At 40.3% G+C, this 24,415-nt stretch overlaps 1 protein-coding gene across 1 annotated transcript in view; it reads left to right on the forward strand.

Moving 5' to 3' along the window:
- MUSK (muscle associated receptor tyrosine kinase) overlaps positions 1 to 23,937 on the forward strand; it is a 47,670-nt gene extending 23,733 nt beyond the window's left edge. The window contains exons 9-17 of the mRNA XM_032212652.1: positions 8,386 to 8,652; positions 10,348 to 10,523; positions 12,211 to 12,234; positions 12,924 to 13,012; positions 13,753 to 13,912; positions 15,871 to 16,060; positions 18,079 to 18,270; positions 20,615 to 20,763; positions 22,795 to 23,937. Of these exons, the coding sequence (XP_032068543.1) occupies positions 8,386 to 8,652; positions 10,348 to 10,523; positions 12,211 to 12,234; positions 12,924 to 13,012; positions 13,753 to 13,912; positions 15,871 to 16,060; positions 18,079 to 18,270; positions 20,615 to 20,763; positions 22,795 to 23,477 (1,930 nt within the window). The 3' untranslated portion in view covers positions 23,478 to 23,937. The remainder of the gene's footprint in view (positions 1 to 8,385; positions 8,653 to 10,347; positions 10,524 to 12,210; positions 12,235 to 12,923; positions 13,013 to 13,752; positions 13,913 to 15,870; positions 16,061 to 18,078; positions 18,271 to 20,614; positions 20,764 to 22,794) is intronic.
- The last annotated feature ends 478 nt before the right edge of the window (positions 23,938 to 24,415 follow it).

The raw sequence follows: 24,415 nt of genomic DNA on the forward strand, positions 1-24,415 counted from the left end.
ACTGGTGGCATGTTCCCTCAGTACAGGTAGTCTTCGACTTACAACCATTCATTTAATGACCATTCAAAGTCACAACAGCACTGAAAAAAAGTGACTTGTGACTGTTTTTCACGCTTATGACTGTTGCGTGTTCACATGATCAAAATCTGGACACTTGGCAACTGATCTGTATTTATGACGGTTGCAGTGTTCCAGGGCCATGTGGTCAACTTTTGCGATCTTCTGACAAGCAAAATCAAGGGGGAAGCCAGGTTCACTTAACAATTGTGTTACTGACTTAACAACTGCAGTGATTCACTTAACAACTGTGGCAGGAAAGGTTGTAAAATGAGGCAAAATTAACTTAACAACTATCTAGCTTAGCAACATAAATTTGGGGTTCAGTTGTGGTGGTAGGCTTAGGAAAATCTGCACCCCCGTTTGTTTTTCAGAATGTTCACTGCATTGTGGGCAACAAAGGTGATGCTAGAAATTAGTATTTTGCTTGGCTGTTTGTCAGTTTCCTGTATACTTTAAAAAACAACAACAATGCATTTTATACCTTTTAAAAATATTTTTTTAAACATCGACTCAAGTGGGACAGAAACCAAGTTGGTGACTTGAAACCCCAGGCGTTGTGGACCATTTGCAATTTAATGAAAGTCAGAACCAGAGCCTGAACAGGCGTAATGACAAAGGCAACTTTACTGAAGATAAGGCTGATCCTGAGAGAAACGGGATACAAATATAAACCATACACAAAATAAATACGTTGTAATATCCTCAACTTTTCTATTCTGCCACTACAAAGATTTAATTGTGAGCAATATTCCAATAGAAACACGGACCAGAAAATAAAGTTTGAGTCTTTTAAAAGTGTACACAGTGCAAAGTTGTTAGGCATGGAAAGTAGTAATTTCAGGAAAACCCGTCCATCTGCCTAAAAATTGTATTAACCATTGGGAAACCTGAGTTGCATGCTTCTGGTTGGAAGACTGAATAATGAAGTTATTCTCTTTTCAATAGACTTTTTTTCCTGGTAAGCAGGAGTGTGAGAGAGAGGGGGGGAGGGGGAGAAGAGATTGGAAAACACTCCAGGGCTGTAAATTGAAAACATCAGTATCTCATCTTGTTAAGATTTGGTGAATAAAGGATGGAAATTGCCCTACAAATTGCCCCAGAAACAAAGCCTCTTGAATGGAGACTTTGTGTTCACTAATGTATATATCTTGCTGGATATATACATTTCCAAAACCTTATTAAATTCTAATTTTATAACAACAGTAAAAATTATGAAGTACTCCAAGTCAAAGCTATTAGAATGAATGAAAGGCATAATTTTTAGAAACCATGTAATTTGATGAATTAAAGTTGATTAGATCTATGCCATTAAACTTTTTTTGAGGGGGTGGGGACTGTTTGCAGGCATATTCAGCAATTGAATAGAATAAATACCAATATATTATGTGTTCTTCTGGTAAGATTTTTTTTTATCTCCCAGAAACCCCAAGCCATGTTTCTAAAAATATCTAAGGAAATTGCAAAGTTTAGCAAAATATAATTCCAATTACAAAAAAAAAAAAACCTTGTAATTTTGGAATGTAGCTTCAATAAGGAAGCTGTTTAATCATCTGTATTTTCTGATTGTTTAGCTTTTTGCATTAAAAGACCAAAAGTGGGTTTCACAAGTGGGCACATGAAAGTAATAATGGCCCTATAGGCTAAAATGAGTTTTCCAAAAAGTTTTGAAATCACTTATTATTGTCATTCTTCATTTATTTTTACACTCAATTACCCAGATTAGTTTAATTATAGATATTGGGTTTTTTAAAATTGAGCTAGTCCTCTTGCAACCCTCTTTTGTTAATTATTAGCTATTTTAGAGGTTTTATATTTGCCATAGTATTGTAACCGTTGCAGATGTTTTTGCTGATTGCTTTGTAAACAATCAGCCTCTATTCAGTGTTATCAAAATGGGACAAACGAACAAACTATGGCTGGATTGTACTGGCAATGGGCCAAGCAGAAAGTGCACATCTGGCTAGAAACCTGATAATTTTAGTGAAACTTATTGATATGCATAACCTCCTGCCCTGGTGGTCCTTATCCACAAGTTGATAAACACTGGAAACAGAGTATCAGAAATACTAGATGCTTGCCAGGTTTATAGGTCAATGCTGAATAATAGCCATACTAAAGAAAAAAGAGAATAAATACAAACAAAAAGCAAAAACTCAATTCCACTCCCTAGGCTTTTTCTTCCTGGCATAAACAGAGCAAGCCGAAACTTTGTAGTCTTGACAGCATTTTTTTCAAGATCCATTCCTTATATAACAAAAATATTCCATAAAGGTTAATAGCTCATGGCAAGAAAGCAGCCAAATCTGTCAACCAAATCCCCACAGTTGGAAATGCAGGTGGGAAGGCATTTGAGAAATGTTCACATGAACTCTGATTGACACATAGTGTGCTTGCCAAGGCCATCCTTTTTTTTAACTGCTGCCAGAGGGGTTGGAAGCAATCTTTTGAAGAAGACACCCATCAGTTTTTTTCTGCCAGTCTAGATTCTTTTTGCAGGAAACCCAAATTTGCCTTCTTGTAGAATTCATGTTATTTCTAGAACTTAAAGAGTGTCAACTATATCCAAGGAATTGGCTACTTTCTGAGAACAGCATTTAAAGCCTCTTAGTTTTATCAAGGCTGTAGAACAGGAGTGTCAAACTTGATTTCATGAGGTCTGTATCAGGGTTGTGTTTGACCTTGAGGGGGCTGAGATGGGCATGGCCAAGGTGGGCATGGTCAGCTTGACATCACTCATGTCAAGGGCACCTGTGGTAGCCTGAGCGCTCTACGGTCAGAGTGAAGGACCACCGTGGGCTGGTCCTTCACTGTTTCCAGGGTGGCCCTACAGGCCAGATTTAAGCACCCCATGGGTTGGATCCGGTCCACGGGCTTTGAGTTTGACACCTCTGCTGTAGAAACATGGAGCCAAATTAGGATATACAATCTGGAAAAGGAAGCAGCAAATAAAGAAACAAGCAGCAGATCAAAAACATTGCTGATCTGCGTGGACCTAATAATGAACAAAAATTTGCCTGCTAGATGGAGGAATGGTTTGACTCAGTTCAAAGTGACTAACTTTACAGATAAGCAAATTTTGTGAGAGGAGGGGAGGGTGGTTAGCATTCAATTACTTTTGTTTACTAAAAGCAATGATATGTTATAGATCTCCATCTGGTTAGGTGACAAAGGCAAGTTTAGATGAAAGCTAAAATCAAGCTATAGGGACGCGGTGGCTGGGTGGCTAAGACTCTGAGCTTGTCAATCAGAAAGGTTGGCAGTTTGGCGGTTCGAATCCCTAGCACTGTGTAACTGAGTGAACTCCTGTTAATTGTCCCAGCTTCTGCCAACCTAGCAGTTCAAAAGCATATAAAAATGCAAGTAGAAAAATAGGGCTCACCTTTGGTGGAAAGGTAACAGCGTTCTGTGTGCCTTAGGCGTTTAGTCATGCCAACAACATGACCACGGAGACGTCTTTGGACAGCGCTGGCGCTTCAGCTTTGAAATGGAGATGAGCAACGCCCCCTAGAGTTGGGAATGACTAGCATATATGTGTGAGGGGGACTTTTACCTTTACCTTTAAAATCAAGACTGAAGTATTAGCTGGCTAGATAAACACATATGCAAAATTCAAGGCCATAAAACCACAGCCTGCTGCCACCAAAAGGAAACACACTAGACTAATGAGGCCTGAGCTTATTCAGTAATCTTAAGAAGTCATTCAGAGGAAACCCATAGGAAACTGGGGGTCAGACAATGAACAGGCTGCTTATAGTATCCCCAGAGGAAGAATGTTGGCTGGCAAATCTGAATTTTGAACAGGAGCTTTCTCAATAAGGGTTGAAGATTCAACCCTTAATAAGACAGGTTGTTGCAAGTCCTGCTAGTTGTCTTCTTTCAGAAGCCTGTCTGTGACACAATGAAGTCTAGAAGTGGAGCTTATAAAACTGCAGGCAGCATCTCTGTACATCATTCATAAAATCAGAGTGGAAAAGACTTGAGCACAGGAAGAAATAGGACTCCTGGCTTGCCCTACTATATCCGCAGGGTTGCTGCACAGCGATCAAGTTACAGTCATCATTAATCACTTCCTTTCCTTCAAACTTGAGCTGAGGAGAAAGCCGTCCCATCCGGATGGTAGCTCCCTCCCCCCCCCCCTGAAAGGAATAGCATTAAAGATGCAAGTAAGTTGCAACACTGAGATAAGAATTCTAAAATGAAGAAAGCGGACCGGCATTCTTGCAGATGGAGTTCATCCGTAAATATGAAGTGTTTGGAAATCCTAGTCATCTTGTCAAAAAGCAGGCAACTCATTTTCCTCCAGGCGGACAGATTGGTGATGTGAAGGGTTCTGCAAAGGTGCAGATAGCTGGCATTTCCAAATATTTAGAAGGGATATAAATTGAACTCTGTGACCTTTGAGTAAAGCTTCATAAAATAGATCTGGCTGAGCATAGTCCTGCCCATGTTTCATATGAAGGGAGCTGAGTGGCTGGAGGAAGAATTGCCTTTGTTTTATTCCATACTGCCAGAGTCAAGTTATAATACAATACAATAGCAGAGTTGGAAGGGATCTTGGAGGTCTTCTAGTCCAACCCCCTGCCTAGTCAGGAAACCCTATACCATTTCAGACAAATGACTATCCAACATCTTCTTAAAGACTTCTAGTATTGGGGCATTCACAACTTCTGGAGGCAAGTTGTTCCACTGATTAATTGTTCTAACTGTCAGGAAATTTCTCCTCAGTTCTAAGTTGCTTCTCTCCTTGATTAATTTCCACCCATTGCTTCTTATTCTACCCTCAGGTGCCTTGGAAAATAGTTTGACTCCCTCTTCTTTCTGGCAACCCCTGAGATATTGGAACACTGCTATCATGTCTCCCCTAGTCCTTCTTTCTATTAAACTAGACATACCCAGTTCCTGCAACCGTTCTTCATATGTTTTAGTCTCCAGTCCCCTAATCATCTTTGTTGCTCTTCTCTGCACTCTTTCTAGAGTCTCCACATCTTTTCTACATCGTGGTGACCAAAACTGAATGCAGTATTCCAAGTATGGCCTTACCAAGGCATTATAAAGTGATATTAACACTTCACGTGATCTTGATTCTATCCCTCTGTTTATGCAGCCTAGAACTGTGTTGGCTTTTTTGGCAGCTGCTGCACACTGCTGGCTCATATTTAAATGGTTGTCCACTAGGACTCCAAGATCCCTCTCATAGTTACTACTATTGAGCAAGGTACCACCTATACTGTACCTGTGCATTTTGTTTTTCTTGCTGAAATGTAGAACCTTATTCTTTTCACCATTGAATTTCATTTTGGTAGATAGTGCCCAATGTTCATGTTTGTCAATCTTTAGCCTATCTTATAGAATGTTGGCTATTCTTGCCAGCTTGGTGTCATTTGCAAATTTGATGAGTTCCCCATTTATTCCGTCATCTAAATCATTGATGAAGATGTTGAAGAGTACTGGGCCTAAAACAGAGCCTTGGAGTACTCCACTGCATACTTCCCTCCATGAAGATGCAGTTCCATTGAGGACTACACGTTGAGTGCGGTTGGTCAGCCAGTTGATCTTTGATAAATCTATAAATAAACCACTGCCCTGAAAGGGTTACCATTAGGATATATGTGCAAGTGGATTAAACAAGACATTGTAGGCTAATGATTTTTGGTGCACTTGCCTGTGAAGCAGCTCTGTGGAACAAGTCCCCAACATTGTAAATGCCTTAAGGACCTGGCTTTTCTCTCAAACATTGAGCAATTAAGTGATATGTTTGTCTAGATTGGTGCCAGGTTTTGCTTTTTATTGTTTTTTAAATGTTTTATCTTTTAATTGAGTGTGTTTTACAGTTTTTAAAAAAATAATTTTATTGGAAACCACCCAGAGTTGTCTGAAAGATGGGCGACTCTATAGATGCTTAAAAAAATAAAAGTGAAATATTGGCAGAGATGCCTTGGTTTGCCATCTGTGTCTAACGTCACATTGATAATCATGATTTGCCAGAGTCAAATGGATTCCTTGGAACAGTAGTTTCCTTCATACATTAGCCTCTAAGGCAGTGGTTCTCAACTTGTGGGTCGGGACCCCTTTGGGGGTCAAACGACCCTTTCACAGGGGTTGCCTAAGTCCATCAGAAAAGACGTATTTTCGATGGTCTTAGGAACCGAGACACCAATTTTATGGTTGAGGGTCACCACAACATGAAGAACTGTATTAAAGGGTCGCGGCATTGGGAAGGTTGAGAACCACTGCTCTAAGGGAAGTCTACGATTTTGAACTGAGTGAATTTTCCATGGTAATCCTTGAGCAAGAGACATGGGGGTAGGGGTATAAAAGCAGGCAAGATGGTGGTTGGGGATGGCAATAAAAGATTTGCCCTTTCTTGCAACAAACATAAAAATAGGCTGGGATGTTGGATAGTTGTAGCCACCATCTTGATTTTTTGGATGACTCACACTCTGCATGAGTGATATGTAGAGATTTTTGTTTGCTTTAACATTGCTTTTGTACATCAGGGGTGTGAAACTCATGGCCTGTGGGCTGGATGCATCAAGCACTGGCCGCGCCCATCCCCGGTTTAGCGAAGGGGGGAAAGGTTGTGATACGTCACGTGATGACAATGTGATGCTGGGAGTTTGACACCCCTGTTGTGCATGAACAAAAGAATGGATAACAAGTGACGTATATAATATATCCTACATTTCTGTTATTTATACTCAGAAGATAGACTTTTAACATCTTCTGATTAAAAGTTATGAAATCCAGAAATCTATGAAAACTATAACAAAGGAATTCTCAAAATAAAAGCTAATATGTCTATGTGGAATGACTAATATTCTTCAGGAGTAAGCAGCATTGTATTCAGTGCTGTTTATTTTTGATCACATAGAATCAGGTTCAATTACTACATTCAGATTTTTTTTATTTGTTGGGCAAATGGCCCAAAGGGAGAAGCTGTGCATATACAGTTGAAAATATTTAACATCTGCCAGGCATACCAGAGTCTTGATTGCACCGAGAAGGCCACATGCTTTCAGCTTAATGAACAGAGGTTTTCCATAAGATCTACTTCCTAATATATACTGCAAAAGTTTAGGGGTGCTGCTTGCAGAGATCTATGATTTTTTTGATCTCTGAATTACAGATTTTGAACAAGTAAGTAGCTAATTTGCTATACAAAGTAGTGACATGCTTTTGAGTGTCCAAGGAACTCTCTATCTGCCTTGGTTAGAAACTGGTATGTGTGTGTAGGGAATAGGGAAACATGATTGATCTTGGGATGTGTGCTTGCTAGTTTTAGCATTATTCTTTGGAAAGAGGACACATTATTAGATAAAAATGATTGTTAGATTATATTTGGAGTTATCCTAAGTCTTCCTGATTAAAAAAAGTGTTGATTTTAACAGCTGGGATTAATCATTCCAAAAATGTGAACTTCCAAAATATTTGCTTGCTTTTTCTTTTCAACAAACCTGAGAGAACCTCTAGGAATCTCTGTACTTGATCAGAATCTGGTGACTTCATCTTATTCTAATTAAGAATGCCAGCTGCAAAGATATGGATTAAAGATCCAGCATATCTTTTAATCTGTTTTTCTTTTAATATTAGCCATCTCGTTTGATCCGGAATTCTTAGGTTTATGAAAGCTTGCAATTATTTTGAAAATCTTGCTTGATCTACTACAAGGGTCCCCATCCCCCAAGCTGTGAACCAGTACTGGTCGGTGGCCTGTTGGAAATCTGGCCATGCAAGCAGCTGGCAAGTGCGCAAAGCTTTATTTGCACATGCATAGGAACGAGCTTTGTGCGTGTGAAACCATCCCCTGCTCCCATCATTGCTGCCGCTGCTGCTGCCAATCCATGGAGCCAGAAAAGTTATATCACCCATACATATATCGTAGAGGTAGTCCTTATTTACTAATCACAACTGAGCCTAGCACCTCTGTCATTGAGTTATATGGTTGTTAAACGAGAGAAATTGGCTGATTTGACTTGCAATTTTACTGCTCGTTTCGCCATTGACTCTGTTTATCAGAAGTTGGTAGTGAAGTGTGCAAATGGTGATCACATGCCTGTGGGATTTCTCAACAATTATTAAATACCCATTGGCTATGAAGCATCTGAATCTCGATTACCTGGCCACAGGGACACTGTGACAGTGTAAAAACTGGTAATAAACTTTACTTTCCATAAAGTTACTGTTGTAACTTTGAACAGTGGCTAAACTGGCCATAGTTAAGCAAGAACTGCCCCATCAGAACTGCTATTGTTATTTCTTCAATGGCTGTAGATCTCAGTTCCAGGCTGCATGGAAATCCTTATCTACCTGTGTTTCCCCCATCAGCAAAGTCTACAAAGGTGATGCAGGCTACTGCAGTTCGTATCGGGGAGAGGTGTGTGGTGCTTTGTTGGCAAAGGATGCATTTGTTTTCTTTAATACTTCCTATGGAGACCCAGAGGAGACGCAGGAGCTGCTTGTTCGCACAGCCTGGGCCGAGCTGAAAACCGTGAGTCCGTTTTGCCGTCCAGCCGCCGAATCGCTGCTTTGTCACTACATCTTCCAAGAGTGCAACCCCTCCAGGATTGGACCTGCTCCAAAACCTGTTTGCAGGTAACATAAATCAGCAAAACACTTTCCTTTTGCTTCTTGGCTTATCCCTCATATTATATGATGTTCTCTTACACAGACTGAATTTGAGCTGTGTGGCTCACATAGATATCTTATCATGCCTGCCGCCATCTTTTCTTTTGGAGCTTTGATCTGCCACACTTTCTGTAATTCTACTATGCATTTTCTATTGTGGGAAAATGGGAGGGGGGAATTGTATGGAGTTAGATGCTATGTAGCCATAACAAAATTCTTTCTAGAAAGCCAAGGTCATCCTTTGACTCTGCACCTCTGCACCTGATCGGAATTGGATGGGTGGAACTGCCAGCATGGCAGTGGGAGATTGGACCATGTGATGGGCTTGTGGATGGGGGGACAAGATCTTGAACTTTCAACTAGGTGGGGAAAACTGGGAAGCTTTCAGATTCAGGTTTTCCCAGATGTGCAAAATGGCTCTCTTAATAAATTGGAACTTTGAGCAATACTTTGCCTTAGACACTGCTTTACTTTTGGATGCTATTTGGAACCCTGACATATCTTTTCTTGAAAACTTGATTGTCTTAGGGAGACACCAAAGAAAAGCTCAAATTTTGTGTAGGATTAAATGCCATTTCAGCATATAGGTATGATGTCAGTATTATAATAGTCAGTTTTCAGCATGCTTCTGGACAAATCCACGAAGTAATAATGCTTCTTTATGAGACCTGCAATGTATTTTACTTATTATTCATTGAATAGGCTAAGTCCAAGTAAACTAGTAAGCTCCCTGGTTGATTTCACCACTATTTTGCACACTGTAATATAAATAGGTTCATATAAGCAATGATGCGAGTGCAGTTAAGGATTAATTGATATATTTGGAATTCTGGGGGTCTGCATTGTACTGTACTTCTAATTCTTGCACAAAACCCAACTTCTGCTCTACTGGATCAGAGCAAAAGTTCTTTTTAATCTAACATTCTGTTTTCAGAGTGGGGCACTTAGATATTTTTTTGGGGGGGACCCTGACAAATAAGAAATGTGCATGATGTAACTTCACAATAAATGTGTATTTATTGTGAAATGATGGAATAAAATGGTTATGCCATTGAAAAATATGCTTTTGACCTATTCTGAGTTTAAAGTTTTTTAGTATGGGCCAAGAGGTTGTATGGAATTATTGGAATCAGATCAGTAATATTTTCCACTTGGAATCGTGCAGGAGGATAGATTCCAAGATCATTCTGAAAACATTAAACCTTCTCAGATACTTTCTGGAGTAGGTTTCTCCCTTCACCTAGCAACTCTGTACACAGAGATTGTCAGTCATTGCTACCCACACCTGTTAGCATAGTAAGAATTATAGCTTTCTGTTTAGCTTACAACTACAGTTAGCTTTTTGTGAATGGGTGTTTGGCCATTGCTGCTGACAAAATATGTTAATACATGCCAGCAAAATGAATAAAGAAAACAAAGCCAAAAGATGGCACAGTTGTACCAAAAAGAGAGTCACAGTCAAGATTTAAAGAGAATTAAGTCAATTTCAGTGTATAAAACAGATCTTCCACCAGTTTCAAAGAGATTCATGATTGATATTCCAATGCCGATCTTATTTACACCATTCTGTGGTTGTGTGTTTATATACAAATCCATTGTGATTGCAATATTGTGATTGTATGGCTGACTATGCATTCCACTGTTGTTTATGAAATGATGTAGAGAGCATTGCCTTGCTGTAAAGGATCTCTACTGCTTTAAGGAATGGCTTGCGATGGAAGAAAATGCCCGCAAAGGCATTTATAAGCCGGCACTGATGTTGCTTACTTTGCCAGAGTGTAACAGACTTCCCAGCATGCACCATGAACCTACCGTCTGCACCAGGATCCCCCATTTTGGTAAGTGCCTCAGTAAATTACATGACTCTGCAATAAAACTTACCTTATGGAACACTCTCCTCCCAGAAATCTGCATAACCCTCACTCTTTTAGTCTTCTGGAAAGACATCAAGAGCTGACTCTTCACTTGGACACCTGAGGAGAGTGAGGAGAGCTTGGAGGTGATGGTTGGGGCATCCTGGGAGGATGACTGAGGTACAGGTAATCCTCAATTTACAACAGTTTGTTGAGTGACTGTTCAAAATTATAAAAGCACTGAAAAAAGTGACTTATGACCGTTTTTCACACTTACAACAATTGTAGCATCTCCATGGTCACATGACCAAAATTCAGACCCTTAGCATCTGACTCATATTTATGACAATTGCAGTGTCCCAGGATCGTGTGGTTGCCTTTTGCGACCTTCTGACAAAGAAAGTCAACAGGGAAGCAAGATTCATTTAACAACAGTATTACTAAATTAACAACTGCAGTGATTCTCTTAAAAATCATGGCAGAAAGGTCATAAAATGAGGCAAAACTCATGTAACAACTGTCTCGCTTAGCAACATAAATTTTGGGCTCAGTGTGGTTTTAGTCAAAGACTACCTGTACTGTATTTTTTAGCTTTTGGTTTTCTGGTTTTAGTAGTTTCACTGTGGTTGGAAGCTGCTCAGAAGTTGGATGGCCATACCATTTTTAAAAAATAAATAAAATATCTCTCCCTTGCTCCACAAACGTTCTTGTAAAAATTATGTTTTTGATAGATAATCCTGTGAGACCCAGAGTCCTGCTCAATTCCCCTTCCCATCTGTTTCCCAACTGATTACAAGGGAAGAGTCTATATTATTTTAAAATGTAAAAAATAGGCATGGGTAATGGGATTCTGATTTAGCTTCTGAATAGCCAAGGACACAACAAAGCAAGAAGGAAAAAGGGTTTTCCCCTTAGGTAGAAGCAAGTACCTGGCAGCTTGGGCACCTATGAAATGTTCAACCTCCACATATCACTGAATGCATTTGAATCAAAGTGATAAGGATCACTTTCATCAAATGCAGGGGCGAGCTTCAAAAATTTCAGTGATGAGTTCTCTGCCCAGTTGCTGGGTGGGCACGGCCATTATGGGCATGGCCTAGTTGGCCTCCTGCAACACAGTGAGGGGCCCGTTTTGCCTTCCCAAGGCTCTGGAGGCTTTCCTCGAGTCTCTGGGAGGGCAAAACCTGCCTCCCCCGGGCTCCAGAGGTCTTCTGGGCAGCCCGTTTCCACCCCCTCCCCGAGCCTCCGCACGGACCCTGCACTTACCTCACATCCAAAATGGGCCATATGGAGACTCCTGGGAGGGGTGGAGCGGGTCCAGTCGGGTGGGCGGGTCCAGCCAGGGGTGGGATTTGGAGGTTCTCCAAACTGGCCATAACATTAGCTTACCAGGCGAACCCACTCCTGATCAAGCGCCCTGAGCTCTGGAAGAACAATGTAACTCACAGAAAAAAAATCAGATTCAAATGTTCTTTCCATGGTGATTTATAGTTATCTGCATATCGCTAATCATCCAGCTGGGGATAAAAGCATAGCTAAGATGTTTGGTTGATAACTTAATATTCCTTTAACCATGTCATACTAAATACCTCATCACCCACCCTTTTATCTCAGGGATTATTATATAGGATCTTGATTTTTATTTTTATTTTCTACCTTTTTCTTTCCTCAGATCTGAAAAAAGAAAGCGCAACAAGTAAGCAGTTCTCTTTAGAATCTGGCGTTTAAAAAGAATATATGGTTTTGTAAAAAGTATTGGCAATTTAGCAGGATGGGCAGAAGGGTTCATGCCTGTAAAGATTTAAATCAAATTAACTGGACTAAGAAAGAAAGAAAAAGAGTCTGAGGTTTATGAGAGCTGTTACTGCCGCCCCATAAATAATCATGCTGAGTTCCACATCCATCAAAAAGACTCCAGTAAAGCATATTCAGCCTCCCCATTTACCCCTTGAAAGAAAACCTAGTAATTATTTTTTCAAAAATTTCAGCAACAGGTTTTCTACCCAGTTGCTGGGTGGGCATAGTCGGCCTCCTGCACCAGGGTAGGTGGAGGGGGGGGGGCTTTTTGCCTTCCTCAGGCTTTGGAGGCTTTCCTTGAGCCTCTGGGAAGGTGAAAACTGCCTCACCCGGGCTGCAGAGGCCGTTTCTGGCCTTCTAGAACTTCCAGAAGGCCCGTTTTCCCCCCTCCCTGAGCCTCCGGACGGACCCTGCACTTACTTCGCATCCAAAACGGGCCACATGGAGACTCCTGGGGTGGGAGGGGCCAGCCAGGGGTGGGAACTGAACCCGGGTGAACCTTAGCAGCCCACCCCTGGCTTTGTCCACTAAGGGGAATGTACCATATACTGTTATTAGACCATCCTGTTTAATTTTGTTTCTCTTCAGAAACTTGTTACAAAGGAAATGGGGTGACATACGAAGGTTCGGTGAATGTCACAGCTTCTGGTCTTCCTTGTCAGGAGTGGAGTGCGCAGGTAAGAACACCATTTTTCAAAGTGGAGAAAAGCTTTGCTGAATATGTATCTCCCTATGGGAATCATTGATCTCAAATCATTTCTGGGCTGAGCAAGGAAGTAGATTAGCCTTTGTGTAGAGGAGAAGAGAGATGGGGGCTTGCTTATGTCAAGTTGATTTGCAGATTAAAAAGGGCTTTATGTTGGGAGATGAACACGGTTTGAACTGTATAACTTAGTAAAAGGCTAAAATGAGAAACGCATTGCTTTTGTGCGTGTGGATTTTGTCCTTTCTGTGTTGCAAAATGAAATGGACCAACCTTCCTGTCTAATGTGTGGGTTAAGATGCAAGTTCTCTTCTGCACTTCTCACTGATTGTTCTGTGTTTTTTTTCTTTTGAAAAAGAAACGCACTAAAAATAAGAATGGAAACGATTTTTTTTTTAAAAATGGATACAGTAATGTACTTTGAAAAGTGGAGAAAATCAATTCAGGTTCATATTTTCCTGCAGAACTTTCTTTTTAAACAGATTAATGTGGCAGTAGAATAGACCTGACAAATGGAAGGATATGTGAAACATATGGCCGGAAAACAAGTTGATCATTCCATTCATATTTTTAAATGGGGAAAGTATAGCCTAACACTGATTCATCAGCCCTTCCTCCCTGGAGCTTTCATTCTTTACAAATTCTGCTCTGATTGCTTCAAAAGTGCCCAAAATTTGAAAAAATACTTGAAAAATATTTACTATCTGTTACTAGGTTCCTCATGCACATAGAAAAATACCTGAGATTTTCCCAGACCTCTTCAACGCGATCAATTATTGTCGTAATCCAGGGGGTGAAAATGAGCGGCCCTGGTGTTATACAAGAGATCCTTCTATCCCGTGGGAATACTGCCACATACCTCAGTGTGAAGATGGTAAGATCCCATTGCAAACAGTATTCAATCAAATGGAGTGGCTTGGTGTGAATTTTATGCAGCAGATCTAGTCCAAAAGCTGTAAACTCGCAATTTGAAAATTTTGATTTGGCAATACTCTATAAATTTCTGCTTATGTTTGGAATTGGTTTATGGTTGTAAACAGTAATACAAATAATCCTCAACTTACAACCATTTAGTGTTTAGTGGCTATTTGGAGTTACAGCAACACTGAAAAAAGTGGCTTCTGATCACTTTTCACACTTTTGCTACCTTTACCACAGTACATTAAAATTGTCTGTCCCAAAGGTACTTTTTCCAAAAGTCAACTGGACTTTCTTGTTTTTTTCTTTGAAAATATTTCACTTTTCAGAACTGAAGAAACTTCTTGGTTGAGAAGTGAAATGTTTTCAAAGAATAAAACCCAAGAAAGTCTAGTTTTCTTTTGGAAAAGGAACAACCATAACCTGAGAGATTGAGAATCTTCATACATATTAAGGTTGACTAATACCAATAAATAAATCTGATAATCAATTATGCTTTTTTCAGGTTGAAAGTTAACCAATAAAGACGCATCTGTTTTTGAATTTACTAAGTTGCAAGGGTTTAATATGACTTACTGTACAGTAATAAAAATAAGTATATCACTGGATCTTAGCTATTCACATGTCTCTGGCATGTTCTTCACTTTCCATTAAAAGCAAAATAGTGATTAGACAACAATTGAACATCATATGTCATAAAGTCATTGTAGGAGTAGAGTTCGATTTGATTTGGAGATTTTTTCCTTGGAACAGTTGCACAGTACCCTGTTTCCTTGAAAATAAGACCTCCTTGGATAATAAGCCCAATCAGGCTTTTGAGCACATGCGCTATAATAATCCCTTCCCCCAAAATAATCCCTCCCCCAAAATATTTAAATGCATGTGTAGCCGGACCCCACCATTTCCTGGGGGGGGGGTAGGGGAGAACATGCTCCACACACCCCACATGCACCTGCCATCCACACAGAACGGTCTCATGGAGGCCGCTCCCGCAAACCCTAGTTACTGCCCCTGTTCTCTTAGTGGCGGCTGCAAAAAGAGTGGCAGGCCCAATGACGCTATGGCTGGCAAGAGTGTGCCAGAAACAGAGTCAGAACTTCCGGCCTTCTCTGAATCAGCTGATCCATGGACTGCGCGCTGAGGTTAAGGGGCCTCCTGCACCTCAAAAATAATAAGACCGCCCCGAAAAGAAGGCCAGCGCTTATTTCGGGGGTCAAAAGAAAATAAGACCTGGTCTTATTTTTGGGAAAACCCAGTATTTTAATCTCAATAGGGCATATTGCTTGTTCTAAAATCATTTGGAGGTCATACTAGGGAGGATTAAAACCATTTTAGAAAGATTTGATGGCCCCTTTCAGGACTGGATGAAACACAAAGACTGGTTCCAAAGGATTGCTTGCAACGAAACAGCCCTCCTGTCAGGTGGTTTTGATCTTTCAAAGACTCGTGCAGCTACTGTGAAGACTGTCCCCAGCTGTCAGTTCATGCAGGAAGATGTAGAGCTGTTTGCTGGCAACCTCAATGAAAGGTTGTCTGGGCTTTTAAAACAGCTGCAGTCTGGCTTTCCAGAGAAGGTGCCTGCTTTAATGTTACAGGAGGAGGTGCTTTGTTTGGGCCAATGAATTTTGAACAGTGGCTCTTTCAAATGCATTATTCCACCTCATTAAATATTTCTGTCCATGATCACTTACAAAACAGTCTTTAATTTTGCCATTTGAGGACTAAGAATGCTTTGATTTTCTCCTCAACTATTTTTGTACACTAAAAACAAGGAGCCCAATCCCTATTCCCTTCAACTCACTGGGCAGTGCTTCTGCTTATCCAGGCTACTTCCATACTAATTTCCATGGCCATATGATAATAGTATAAGCAACGGTGCCTCTAAAATTGAAGTCTTGTTTGTTTCTATTTTAGATTCTTTGGCACTAGGAACAACAAGATTGAGTACAGCATCTCCACATTTCCCTTTCTTCCCCCCCCTCTCTCCTACCTACTCCATGACTGTCATCATCTCCATCATCTCCAGCTTTGCAATGGTCATCATTCTCATTATTACAATCCTTATTTGTTGTCGGAGACGCAAGCAATGGAAAAGCAAAACAAGGTAAGTGTTATCTCAAAAGTGCTTTCTTCCTTACCAGAAAGTCAAACTGCCTCTTGAAAAAAAGCATCTTTGGGACAACCATGACCTGGATGACTGAGAATCTCCATAGACATTAAGGTAACTGTTAGTGGGCACAATCAGATTCATCAAAATGAAGAATGACATAAACTTTGCTGAATTGAAGAGCCAGTTTAGTGTTGTGATTAAAGTGCTGTACCAGAAACCGAAGGACAGAAAGTTCCAATATTCCCTTAGGTGTGAAAGTCAGCTGGTTGACTTTGTGCCAGATTGTCTCCCTCTTGTCATTCTACCTATTTCTATGTGCAGAGCTATGTATTTTGTGCTTTTCCCCAGTTCTTTCTCTTCTCTTCTGCCACATACTGCCATATCCACTCTCCAGACTTTTTTTCTTTTGGTCTTTCTTATGGACAGTTGTTAAGTCTGCTATGTGACAAGTGTTTGTGTATCTCAATTCTAAAATCCCAGCATAATTTAGCTTCTTCACTTTTTATTACTTGTCTGTTTTGTAGTACCACCAGTTTTTGCTTTCAGGCATATGGTATTTCTTGCAGATCTTCTTTTATTAACTCTTCTGTTATAATCCTCTGCTGTTGTTTTTTCATTACCCTTACATGGCCATAAACGGGGGTTATATGGCCCAAAATCTTATAGCAATAGCAGTTAGACTATAAAACTGGAAGAATCAGTTTATGGAAGGGAGCTTTTTCTTTATAGGCAGATTTAGCCTTTTGTAAGCGTTATCTTTAGTGCGAAGTATATGGATATAGATCGGGTTGCCAACCTTTCGGACCTCAGGGGTCACTAAATTCATAATTTTAAATCCCGCGGACCACTAAAATGGTCTGTCTAAAGACCGGGTGGGCATGGCCAGTTTGATGGCACTCATGTTGAGGGGCACCTCACTGGCCTCTACTCACCCCTTCCCTGCCAGCCAATCCTTGCCTCCCCGCTCAGGCTCCTTAGGGCCCCAACAGGAAACAGTTGTTGGAGCTAAGCAGCCACCATGAAAAAGAGTTGGCAAAAAGCTGGCTCAGCTCAAATTGGATCTGACCAAGAAGGAGGCTCAACAGAAGCACCTCACTGAGGACTACGAGCAGAGGCTTTCCAAGCAGACCTGTGGGAGTGCAAGGCCAGGTACCAGCACCTGGAGGCTCAGCAGGCTGAGACGGTCAGCCAGTTTCAGACTATGATGCAGTCCCACTAGAACGAGGCCCTCCAACTCTTTGTCACCAGTGGCACTTCCCTCCAGCCTTCGCCCTAAGCCCTGCACCAGGAGGCTGAAGCAGAGCCCAAGTTGGAATTTCTGGCCCCCTCCGACCCACACAAAAAGACACTGAAGGGGGAGATTCTCTGAAGCAATGCAAATGTTCATTACACATATCTGGCCCAGGGACCGTAGTTTGAGCAGCCCTGATTTAGTGCAATATAAAAACTACAAATAATTTTTCTGTAGACCACCCAAATTTTCTCATGGACCACCAGTGGTCCACCGCTGATATAGCTCCCAATATAGATGCTCCTAAGAGTATTACTAGAAGCAGGATTGCATACCTTAAATCAGGGTTCCATAATCCCTGGTCCATGAACTGGCATTGGGCTGCAGCATGCCAAAAATGGGGCAGCGAAGTCCCATCCATGTGAAACCACCCCACTCCAGTCTGCAGAAAAATCCCTCTCCACGGAACTAGTCCCTGGTACCAAAAAGGTTGTGGGCCGCTACCTTAAATGACTGGAAAATAAATAACCACCTAGTTTAATTTGTCTTTTATCAAAATGATAACATTCCTCTATTTATTTATTTAGCATACAGCATGGACTAACATTCTAAATTAAATTTTATTTTTATATATCATATTTATAACATTCCTCTATTTTTCCATATTCCATATATCCTGGCTGAATGGACACTAGAATTTTTAAGTCACAAAAAGTTGTTGGTTTGTTTGCAAGGCTTGTTCCAATGAAGCCACAGATTCTTTCTCCCTCATTCATTTCAGAGAATTTGCACCCCCAGCTCTGACAACTCTTCCTTCGGAGCTCTTGTTGGACAGGCTGCACCCCAACCCTATGTACCAACGCATGCCTCTACTTTTGAATCCCAAATTATTCAGTTTGGAATATCCACGAAATAATATTGAATATGTGAGAGATATTGGGGAAGGTGCCTTTGGTCGTGTCTTTCAAGCAAGGTAAATGAACTGTTAAACAGTCATGATTTGGCAGCTGTCACTGAGTTCTTTCTGTTTAAACTCCTGCAGAGCCTGAAAATGGGGACCTATTTATATTAATTGTATGTCACAGAAAGACTACATGAATCAATATTACTGTAGTTATATCCTCATAAACTTCTTTCCAGTTAGAGAGCTTTTCCACTTATTCTAGGCATACTAAGGCCTTCGCTGCTGTGATACCATTTTGATTAAGGGGGAATTCTGACTTAGATGCATTTAGTTATTATCTTACCAAGAGCAGCTTGGTCTATTGGCTCCTCAAACACTAAATACATGACTACTGGAGGAATATATTATCAGTAGAGAATATATTATCACTTAATGTGGTGATTTTATATCGCCATGAAGAACAGTTGCAGGAATTAGGTATGCCTAGTTTAATGAAAAGAAGGATTGGGATGACATGATAGCAGTGTTCCAATATCTCAGGGGCTGCCACAAAGAAGAGGGAGTCAAGCTATTCTCCAAAGCACCTGAGGGTAGGACAAGAAGCAATGGATGGAAACTAATCAAGGAGAGAAGCAATCTAGAACTAAGGAGAAATTTCCTGACCGTTAGAACGATCAGTGGAATGACTTGCGTTCAGTGGTTATAGGTACTCCAACACTGGAGGTTTTTAAGAAGAAATGATATAAGGTTTCCTGCTTGAGCAGGGGATTGGACTAGAAGATCTCCAAGATTTCTTCAAACTCTGTTATTCTGAGTAAAATTAATCTAAATCAGGAGTGCATAACCCCAAATCTGTAGATTGCACTCAACTACCCAAGATCTAATTTATAGTCCTCCATCCCTCAAGCTTGGCTGGTTGGAGAATTCTGTGAGTTGAAGTCCACACATCTTAAAAGTTGCTAATATTGAGAAACAGTGTTTTAGACATAATCCTGTCATAAGGCAGTTTATTGTAGTAGTAGTTAATTTAAACTACTAATCTTGTAATTCAACTGCTACAGAAATGGCTTCCCTGTCACCTGTTTTTAGTGACAGAAAACAGAAATAGAAAAACCTAATATATGATGCTAAAGAATATAATATATAAAATAATAAAGTAATTTTTAAAAGTAGTGAAGTCATGCTCTGAAAGAAGCTGTAGCAGTAAAGGCTTGTAAATAATTCTTTCAAATTGCAGAATTTTAGTTTTGTTTCTGCAAAATTCCAGATCTTACGTTTTAGCTCTAGAAATCAATTAAGGTACCCCCATCCAAATTAGAACACAGCTGAATTTCCATTGCTCCAACAGCTCAAGGAAGTCATGCCATTTTCCTGGTCTCTTTCTCACAGGACAAAATATGTTGCAGGTACATTAAAAGAGATTCCTGTGGCTCATCATCAGAACGCAACAGTTTCTGAAGACATTTCATTGAGCTTAAATATTTGCAAAGCATTTGATGCTCTTGGTTGCAAAGTTAACCAGGCCTGGCTTGCAGTTGCTTTGCCACTCTGGGTGATTTGATTTCAGACTGGCCTTTTGCCTTTTGCTGGCATTTGACAATGATGTGACATTTGTTGCATTCAGCTGCACCTGTCTGACTGCTGTATGGCCAGAACAGCTATCATAAAAGCTAGAAATATGTTTTGGAGACTAGAACCATTGAATGGTTCCAGAATAGTAAAATAGCTTGACATTTAAGCCAACAGCTGAGCAGGTTGTCTGTATGCACTTACTGTTCCTTACTACATATAAGTACAGAGAGTTATTACATGACTAGGATCTCTGCCTCATGGCCAGACCAGATGTATCTATTAACGTGAGATAGTTAGAAGTAGAAATTCCCTTCATCAGCTTTAATCGTATTCTGTTTGAAGTGTGGTCCTAATTACCAATTGCTCTGCATATTCTTTTCCCCCCTTATCAGCTTTTTGAACTTCAGGAAGGATGCAAATAAATAACCATACTTTATGAAGCAGATATTGTTTCCTGCCATGAGGCCTATTATCTAAGTTAGTCTTCCTCTATAGGGATGATATACTGGTAGTGATATGCTGTGATTTCTTGCTATGGTCTATCATATCCTATGTTCTGTCATGGTAATAACAGTGGGATGGGATGTCTTCCCATCATAACTGATGAGAAGAAAATGTTTTCCATACAATGCTGAAGTAAAGTATAGATTGTAGTTTGAAGTAAGGCAGACATGAGGTGGCTATAGTAATCTCTTGTATCATTCTATAACTCATCCTCCTTTAATTCACCTGTCTCAGTTAATCATGACAGTCTAACAACTGATGTCTGGAAATTTTGGGAGTTGCGTTCCATAAGGGACTCCACCCGACCTGTAACTTTTCTTTCTGCATCTTCTCTTAGGGCTCCTGGACTGCTTCCTTATGAACCCTTCACAATGGTTGCAGTGAAGATGCTCAAAGAAGAAGCCTCAGCAGACATGCAGGCTGATTTTCAAAGAGAGGCAGCTCTCATGGCTGAATTTGACAATCCAAACATTGTCAAACTTTTAGGTACCGAAGCCAGTCCTCTCTGTTTTCTCCTTCACATGGTAGATGTCAGTTTTAAAATGTGTCTTTAGAGGATTGGCTTAATTATATAGACGACAAAGATGACTTACTGATGAAGGAGTTGGCAGTACCAGAACCTGAGGTTTGATCTGGCAAAGCTTTAGATACATCTGGCTCTTTAGCATCCTGTGCAAAATTACTTGCAAGTTTTGAGAGTCTTCTTGACCTCAACTTAATATTTCCAAAGGCCCAACACTTCCCTTCCCTTTCTTTCCATAATACAGTGCATCATTTGATAGTCTCATTCTGGCCCTTCTCTGTCATTTCCCACCAAAGGTTATTGAGTGTTGCAATCAGAATCAGAACCAGTTTTCCCTAGAAATAACACCTGAAGGTTTTTGTTGTGTCTTCCTCTGGCTGAAAGGATTGTCTATATTTCAGCAGCAAAAAGGAAAAGGAAAACAGGAAATAGACTCTCTGCTGGAGAAATGTGTGTGTGTGTTTATTAACACCATATTGGATATATTAGGAAAGGCCAATGGGTTATGGGACTACTGAGCATCCTTTGACCCAAACTTTCATGTGGACACTTTTCTTGGAGTCAGATCCAGATGTTTTCACACTAAGAAACACTTGCTTTTTCTTTAAAAGATAGTTGAAGGCACTAGCAAAAATTTAAACCCAGCTACTGGATGCTGATTAGAAAAGTGTTGCAAAAGTATGATAAATGTTTATGCATTTCTCAGTTTCCATTTTTCCCAATTTAGTAGTACTAACAGAGGATTGCATGTTCTGATTATACGATGAGAAAAGTTCATAAGTGATGTCCAGTGCTCTCATTTAATTCACAAATGACTATGAATTTGAATGATCATTGGATGAAAAAAGAGTACTTTGTATATGCTTAGGTGATTCTTTGTTTTATCATTCACATATTCTCTTTTGCCCAAAGCTAATTAAATCATTCAGTTGTGATTGAATCCATTGTTACTGTTTAAAAAGTGGAACCTGTTCCTAGTGCTGTTGAGAAAAATTCATTTTGGGTAATACAAAAGAAAATGCTTTTAAAATTCTTTTCCAGAGAGAGGAAAGCATCTTTGCTACTCGCAAAAAGGAAATGTAGTCCTGGCCATTTGTTTTGCAGATGAAATTATTTGGTATTTTCTTTATGTCGCCTTCTCTCTCTCCCTCTTCTTTCTCTTCCTGTTTTACCATCAAATGGTTATTTCTGCCCTACAAATAATGATCCTTGGAAACATCTGCTTTTCTTTAGGATAACTCTTCTCTTTGCAGATTTAATTTTATTTATTTATATTTAATTCTAAGAATTTATATGGCTGCCCATCCCATGGCAGTGATTTCATAGCAGAAAAAAGCAAGCTTCCCTTTTGGTAGCCCAATCTGGCAATTTCCCAGTGGGTTAAAGCTACAATTCTCATCACTTCTGGTAAGGCAACAATGTGGGGGAGCATAATAGGTATTCAACTGTGAGAGGAAACAATGTACAGGTAATCCTTGACTTATGACCATAATTGAGACTGAAATTTCTGTTGCTAAGTGAGATGTTTATTAAGTGAGTTTTGCCCCATTGTACAACCTTTCCTGCCACAGCTGTTAAGTGAATCACTGCAGTTGTGAAGTTAGTAGCACAGTTGCTAAGTGAATCTTGCTCCCCCATTGACTTTGCTTGACAGAAAGTTATAAAAGGTTACACATGACCCCGGGACATTGCCACCGTCATAAATATGAGTCAGTTGCCAAACATCTGAATTTTGATCATTTTGACCATGGGAATGCTGCAATGGTCGTAAGTGTGAAAAAAATGGTCATCAGCCACTTTTATCAGTACTGTGTAACTTTGAATAGTCACTAAATAAATTGTTCTAAGTTGAGTCTACCTGTATAATGAGACATAAACTATGAAGAGAACCAACAGGTTACTGTTTTCTTCTGTTTCCTGGCATATGAAATCCCTCTTGCTTATGAATCAATGCAAAGCAATCTTGTTTATCTAATAGAGTCCCTTGGTTTCAGGGGTATGTGCTATTGGAAAGCCCATGTGCCTGCTTTTCGAATATATGGCATTTGGAGACCTGAATGAATACCTGCGCAACCAATCACCACGTAACCTTTGTAACCCAAACAACAACAACCTGGAGCCAAAGATGAGGCCCTCCAGCCCTAACGTGCTCACTCTTTCTTGCACTGACCAGCTCTGCATCGCCAAACAAGTAGCAGCTGGAATGGCCTATCTTTCAGAACGCAAGTTTGTGCACCGGGATCTGGCCACCAGAAACTGTTTGGTCGGAGAAAATTTGGTGGTTAAAATTGCTGACTTTGGCCTCTCCAGAAATATGTACTCAGCAGACTATTACAAGGCCAACGAAAACGATGCCATCCCCATACGTTGGATGCCCCCTGAATCTATCTTCTACAACCGCTATACCACGGAGTCTGATGTCTGGGCCTATGGGGTGGTTCTGTGGGAAATTTTTGCCTTTGGCATGCAACCCTATTATGGGATGGCTCACGAGGAAGTCATTTATTATGTAAGGGATGGAAATATCCTGTCGTGTCCTGATAATTGCCCTTTGGAGCTGTACAACCTGATGCGCCTTTGTTGGAGCAAGTTGCCTTCTGATAGGCCAAGCTTTGCAGGCATCCACCGTATTCTGGAGCGAATGTATGAAAGGGCAATGGCCGCTGAACAGGTGTGAACTGTTCTCCGAAGGAAGAGACTCTCAAACAGAACCCTTTAGGTGTATTGGATAACAAATCTGAGAATTCCCAGACAGACTACTGTAGCCCTATACATGGGGTTGGGGATGGGGAATTGGGTTGGGAAAGACAATTCTTGAAGGCAGCATGTCCTTTCTTCTTTCCTGAATGGTTATGTTTGGAAAAAGAAAGAACTTGCACTTACCACATCATCTGTCTTTGTCATTATGATTCAGGCAATGTTTCCCATCGGAAAGTGAAGCAGGGTCCAAAAGAGACATCGTTGCAACTTTTTAAAAAAAACCTCATAATCTAAATATCATTTTTCGTTTTAAAACTCTCAAATAAAACTTTTTGCTGTGCCTCCGAATCCAATGTGGCTAGAAAAGACATCCAAACGGATACAAAAAACAAAATAACAGTCAGCTAACTTAATAGCAGAACCTCAAGTACCAAATGAGCTGAAAGAACAGACAAGCTTCAGGTGTGTCGGGCTTCAGACTATTTCTGAAAACCCAATTCCAAACAATTTCGAGAATATCACTGTTGATTTTACCCAGCTGTTTCTCTGTAAATACTGTAGTTGTTTTACCTGAATCAGAACATTGTTTGATCTAGCTGTGAATCCTATTCCGACTGTAAGGGGCTTTGGACAGTGGTCTTTCCTGTTCTCTCTTAGATTGTTTAATTGATGACATGAGGGATTGTATTTGAGACCACTACTGTACCATGGAAATGGTGGGTGCCATCACTGAATGGTTTCTTAGTGCAGATGCAGGGAAGGCTGTTCTAATGGAATTGGATGAATACCACAGCTATAGCTGAGAGGCATCTCAGGAAACTGGCCCAGTATATCTGCAGAGCTCCAGGTTCAGAAAGTCTGCTGAAATCTTTTCTTGCAAATAGGTAAGAGGAAATAAACAAGGACAAATCTTGT

The sequence above is a fragment of the Thamnophis elegans genome, chromosome 3 (genome assembly GCF_009769535.1).
Source record: "Thamnophis elegans isolate rThaEle1 chromosome 3, rThaEle1.pri, whole genome shotgun sequence".
Lineage (NCBI taxonomy): Eukaryota > Metazoa > Chordata > Lepidosauria > Squamata > Colubridae > Thamnophis > Thamnophis elegans.